The 6,396-nt window shown below is 34.9% G+C and overlaps 1 protein-coding gene across 1 annotated transcript; it reads right to left on the bottom strand.

Annotated features, from left to right (window-relative positions):
* Positions 1-712: 712 nt before the first annotated feature.
* LOC122310832 (ubiquitin-conjugating enzyme E2-17 kDa-like) lies at positions 713-5,951 on the bottom strand. Its single transcript, XM_043125017.1, has 4 exons — positions 5,751-5,951; positions 3,702-3,829; positions 1,608-1,712; positions 713-1,036 (listed from the first exon to the last, which is right to left on the bottom strand). Exons 1-4 carry the CDS (start codon positions 5,818-5,820, stop codon positions 893-895), a joined length of 447 nt encoding a protein of 148 aa, XP_042980951.1. The 5' UTR covers positions 5,821-5,951; the 3' UTR covers positions 713-892.
* Positions 5,952-6,396: the final 445 nt, after the last annotated feature.

Raw genomic sequence — 6,396 nt, 5'->3', positions numbered from 1 at the left:
CGGAGGGCTTTTGTACTTGAAGAGTTAGTCTGCTTTACTCCGTCAGAGGAGCACTTGGGGAGTGGGGGCACTGTGCAAATGGAGGGACGTCACTCGGTGTTTCTCTCGATAGAGAGACGGCGTTGCCGAGTGGCTGTGGGCAAAAGAAGGTGATGCGACGCGGGCGGGCAAGAGAGGATTTCTTTTGCGGGATAAATTCAAATGAAAAAGCAAAATGTCAAACAAAACAAAACGGTACATTTTGTTTAATTAAAAAAGAGCAGCCACGTAGGGTGTGCACTGTGTGCAGCGCTACAGTAGCTGCTCTGTAAAATTACTCAAGAGAATTTGTCGGAGTAGTTAGAGATTTCGAACGTGAGACAAAAACTGTATAATATATCTCTTATGCATGTCGTCCTGTACATCTTGGGTCTGACAGCTCTCATCCCTAGTTGGTTGGCTGAGTATTAGATCATGAATCTCAGCCGTCCACACGTACGACAAGTATCTTGATTCTTGATCCTCCAGTATTAGTGTTGCGAATATTTAAATATTGCAGCCTATTTGCAAAAGCGGAAAAATATAGGTACAAATTTTACATCTCACCCTTAAATTTATAATTACCTTGTAATTAAATCATCCAAACTTTGCCATCTCAAATTCTCAATTTATAATATAATAAGATACAACGAATTAAAGGGTAAAAAAAACTTAGAACATATGACAATGCATATTACCAACAAAGTAAAACGGATTGAAGACAAGATTGTCAACAAAGCAGTAGTAAAACAGCAAAAGCACACTTGCAAGCTTTAAGACTGTAAGATACAAGATTAGTCATTTGCATCAATTTTTACATATCAAAGGAATGGACAGACAAGGTCCTCCTAAATGCAACTAAGCACCCTAGCCCCTAGCCCATTGCATACTTCTGAGTCCAGCTCCTAGCAGTTGTCTCGTACTTTGCCCTGTCTGTCTTGTACATATGAGCAATTTCTGGCACCAAGGGATCATCTGGGTTTGGATCCGTCAAGAGGGAACAGATGGAGAGCAGTACCTGAAAAAGAAAACCACCACCCTTCCCACCAACTCAAAAAACAGTAATGATGAAAGAGTGAACAAGGGTCAAAATCAACCATGCAGTTCACACAAGGCAGCCATTCCTAACCTCCAAAATCTCAAAAATATTATTCAGTAAACATTAGCTAGTTGATCCCATAGATATTTTCCTCATGGATGAGGAAAATCCAAACCATTTAGACAAGGTGAGAATAAATGATGTTTGTGCCATCTGATATCAGACTATGGACTTTTCTTTTTGTTAATGGGTCTACCCCCCCCCCCCCCCCCCAAAAAAAACCTAAAAGTACGTTCTCTGCATATACTAAGAAAATATATCATCCTATTTTTTATGGAGTTATCGTTGTCAGGGCCAAGGATTATGGGGCCTTGAGCAACTGACGCTTGTCCTACCATGTATTTACCATCTGCAAAGTTTCAATCATCAGTCTAATAAAAAGATTACTGCCAACACATTTCAATCTCGTTCTTCATTGGCCATCGCATTCTGGATAAGAAAAATTCAAACCTACAAGTTAAAATTACAAAAGTTTTTAAGACGTCAGAACCTTGGATATAGTCAGGGCTGGGCTCCACTGTTCCTTTAAAATGTCGAGGCATATGCTGCCATTACTGTTTATGTTCGGATGAAAAACCTTGGTCCTAAATGCAACCTGCGAGAAAGAAAAAGAGATGACGGGGAAAGGTTAGAAGGAACCGATTGCAAATTTCATTCCTAAAATGATCAGGCCAAGCAAATCTGAAGAAAGAAACATTAATATAATTATCAAAGAGTTATTATATTCTCAAACCGGTGTATAGAATACACAATCCACATCACTTAAATGGTAAGATTTGAGTTGTAAGATTCAAATTTTAAAATTTATCTTCCAAATCAAATTATGCCATGTGAATATTGTGTGGTGTAGAAGCCTTAGAATAACAGTACTCCTTATCAAAAGGTCACAAGCAGAGGGCCCATTTGACTAGATTAAGTCCCCTTACATGCCAAAACATTGAAATTCATAAAGGCTCAGTCCCCAGGGAAACATAACCCACCTCATCAAGCTCTGGTGTGTAAACCAGATCTGAATTAGAATCCGAGAGGAATTACTATAAAATCACTATGAGCACTGGTACAAGCCGCCCTTAAAGACCCAGTGGCAGAGTTAGAAATTTGTATTTAGGTGGTTGGGGGACTGGTAAAATGATTGTTAAATATTTTAGAAAGAAAAGGGCTGAAGTTTAGGAAAGGGGCCATAGAGCCAATCTCTCCCATCATTCAGAAATAGATATAAAAAAAATTAGAAAAATTCGACTCATCATCCCAACACCTCACACTACACACGATTTATTTTTTATTTTTTATTTTTTTCCCTTACCAGATGTGTGGTGTATGGATGATAAGTAAAAGAACTCACTTAGTTTAGTAGGAATAAAACAAATAAAAATTAAAAAAAAAAAAAAACTAAAATATGTGTGGTGTGTGGCGTAGGATGATCAAAGCCCAAAAAATTAACATGTTCATAAATTTACATCTATGATGATGAAAGATCATGGTCGCAAAGAAGAGAGAATAAATAAAAATAACAGGTTAAAGAGGGATCAAGAGAGGATGAGAAAAAGTCACAGGAATAAATATACTTTGCATCTTCAAACTACCAGGGTTCGCCCCTGCCAATGGCTAGTGTTGGATGCGAGCACGCACACACACATATATAATCACAGTATCACATGATGTATACACATAATAAGACCAGTGAACATGTCAACTTTTGGACAATCAACCGACAGATACAAAAATTCCCAGAAACATCATAAAAGCAAAAAAAGGAAAGCTGGAATACCAGGGAATCATAGGTTTTTTTCCTTTTTAGACTGGTATGTTAAGCACACCAGGTGGGTCTTGCATTCATGACCATATCATGCACTCAGTTTTATGGGAGAAGTGCCCTATAGGTTGGAGCTCAGTGGCCCAATGAATCATAAAAGGTCTCTTCTTAATTTTAATGTACTTTATGAGTTCAGATAAAAAATGTACTCTATCAGTTAATTAGTCAGAAATTTGTTTACCACTCCAATTTCTACTTCTTTTGGTGCCAATAGAAATTTATACCTCATTCTCAGAGGTAATCATCAGTCCAAATCGGGACAATAAAATAAGTCATTAAAATTCAAAAGGCTCTCAAAGAATTCCCAAGGACTAGAGGTTTTTTTATAAATGACAGAACCATTAAAAACTCAAGAATTGGGACTTTTCTTACAAGGAATCAGAGTAGTTTTCCATGGAAATTGAAAATTCAATCATTCCTAAATTAAAAGAATGAATTAAATACCATCATGACAATAATATGTAGCAAAGATATCATTGTAGAAGTTAATCATTGAAGTGAAAAATGATATATCAGAGCTAGAAGATATATTACTTTTTACTGCATGGAATCCTTTAAAGGGCTCTAAAAAATTTCTTTTTCCCTGTTTATCACAGAAGCTTTTTCTTGATATTTATAGGTAAAGTTCATATTGATTCCCAATGACCTAAGATAAGTTTTTCACAAAAGAAAAGGTGAAAATGCATGAATTGAAAATATAACAAATAGGACTGGTAGGAAATGGCATCAATAAATTATACATAAATGCTTAAAATGATAGAATAGTCCTACCTTAGGCGGCTTAAAAGGATAGTCCGGAGGGAAATGAATAGTAACTAGAAAGACTCCCCCAGCATAAGGACTATCTGGAGGACCCATTATTGTTGCTTGCCAATGAAACATGTCCTCAGCTACAGGTCCTGTCAAAGTAAAAGATAAAGAAGGCAATGCTTTATATCCCAAAATATTTCATTACTACTTGATATTGTGTTGACCATAAAGAGCTCACTCAATATGCCCTGATTAATGGATGAAACCAATGTTCTTAATTCTTTTTCAAAGAAAGACAGCAGAAAAAAATGGGGCCTGACATCTTTAGCTCTTCAATAGCATTGGGATGCCTAAAACACAGCAGATAAAGGTAACAAACATTACTAAACGACTATCTCATATGGTAAAGAGAAGGTTATTGATAGTCCCGTAATATTCATTTCAATTACACATTGTTCCGACTGGAAAGGCATAAATGAGAACAAGGGAGCAATGTGTCCAGAGTTCGCAAAAGAAAGAGCCAACCTTCATGCATTTCATTAAATAAGGATGAGAACCAAACATCAAGTACTCATTGTGTATAGAAAACATACCGTGCAAAGTCTACTAAAATTTTGGCAAGGCATTTCGGTTCAATGATCAAATACCATCTTATGATTTTGGACTCCCAAACATGTACACACTCAGTGATGATTTAAACCGTAAAACCATAATAATAGGCATTAGATTAAATGCAAGTCTATCTTTCGAGTAATTTCCACCTTAAGAGACAATCTCGTATTTGATGTATGTCAGTTACGCCTGCCAATAAGCTCAATAAAGAACACTTATGTTATTAACAAGGTATTATCGTATATTTTTGTAAAATTAAATCTTTCCTACACTTTTGCAACACAAACTCATAACTTCAATTGAATGTACAACAATCACAAAGAATCACCCATTATTAGGGTCTGTTTGGGGTTACGTTTTTTTTTGATAAGTAAAAAAAAAAAAAAAAAAAAAAAAAAAAAAAAAAAAAAAAACGTAACCCCAAACAGACCCTAATAATGGGTGATTCTTTGTAAAATTAAATCTTTCCTACACTTTTGCAACACAAACTCATAACTTCAATTGAATGTACAACAATCACAAAGAATCACCCATTATTAGGGTCTGTTTGGGGTTACGTTAGAGTCTTAAAAAGTACTTAATAAACTTTAAAAGTTCTTTAATAGAAAAATTAGGTTGTTTGGATATTACATATTAAAGTATTTTTTAATCTCAGGTAAGCTAAAAAATGCATTTGAAGAAAAGCATAAAAAAGGATGATTTTCGCAAATTCACTTTTCCAGAAAATCCGGAATGTAGTTCAAACTTTAAAAAGACTGCCAATAGACAAAAACACCCATACAATTTTTAAATAATTACAACTTTCAAACTTTTAAAGATATTGTTATAATTTTTAAAAAATCGCATAATCATCATTTCTACCTTAGAAAACACTTTTTTTAATTTGTTTTCAAACAAATATAACATATTTAAAAGTACTTTAAACATATAGTTACCAAACAGAAGATAACTTATTAATAATAGAACTTATTATTTAAGTTATAAATTATAAGCCCTAATACTATAAGCTATATTTCTGGCCCCAATCCCAAACATGCACTTAGCTCAGGTAAAGTGGAAAACTTGACATAATTTCCCACGACCCAGCACAAAAATAACTCTTTCTATCCGTAGCCAAGCTCAAAATAACAAACCAAAATACTAGATGATGCTAAAAAGAAGCTCATGCAATACTAGCACCCAAACCATTTCATTTAAGGTAAATGCTTCTAAAAATTATAAATCTACTGCAAACAGTGAGAGAAACAAATAACTGCCACCGTAATCAACCAAATAAAAAAGAAAAGAAAAGAAAAAGATAGGTTTTAAATAAAGGAACCAGAACCCAGATCCTCAAAAACTAGAAACATCACAGATCAAGCCTGGAAAGAAGCTAGTGACCGTGAAAACCGTAAAAAAAAAACAAAATGGAGAAAATAAAGGAAAAATAATAGGGGATTTTTCTGACGAAAATGATACCAGCACTGCAGGAGGTAGGAGGGTCTTTCTGGAGGTCCTTGAGCTCCTTTAAGATCCGCTTCGAAGCCATGGATGAAGCTCGAAGATCGCCTCCGATCTAAAAGCAGAGCTCTAGAGAGAGAAAGGACTACCAAACGTTATAATAGATGATTAGAGAGAGAGAGAGATGATTCAAGTCCACTTCCTTTTTCATGAGAATCGGGTTCCCGATTGCTGAGATGGATTTTGGACCGTTGGTTTGGACGACTAGTTTTCTAAATGAACGACTGTGGTTTGATGAGAGGAGAACTTTCATGATCCGCCAGTGACTTTTGACGGTGATTTGGCCGGGCCCACTTGACTTTTCGTGGCGGGGTTATTATTGGTCGAACCTGAACCGAACTCACTTTAAAATTTTATGAACTGGACTAAGCGATCGTACATTTCTCATTTTAAAAAATTTAGTTGTAAGCATAATTATATATTATTATGTATATTAATTAAATCTAATTAGTTAAAAAATTGATTTAATTAAAAATAATATTAATTTAAATTTTAAATATAAAAGAATCAGTATTGATATATAGATTAATACACGACTTTTTTTATATATAGCAAAACTCTTCTCTTTTTACTATTTATCATTTCCACGTTACACACCACTGTT

The sequence above is a fragment of the Carya illinoinensis genome, chromosome 1 (genome assembly GCF_018687715.1).
Source record: "Carya illinoinensis cultivar Pawnee chromosome 1, C.illinoinensisPawnee_v1, whole genome shotgun sequence".
Taxonomy (NCBI): Eukaryota; Viridiplantae; Streptophyta; class Magnoliopsida; order Fagales; family Juglandaceae; genus Carya; species Carya illinoinensis.
This window is presented reverse-complemented; position numbering and strand designations above follow the sequence as displayed.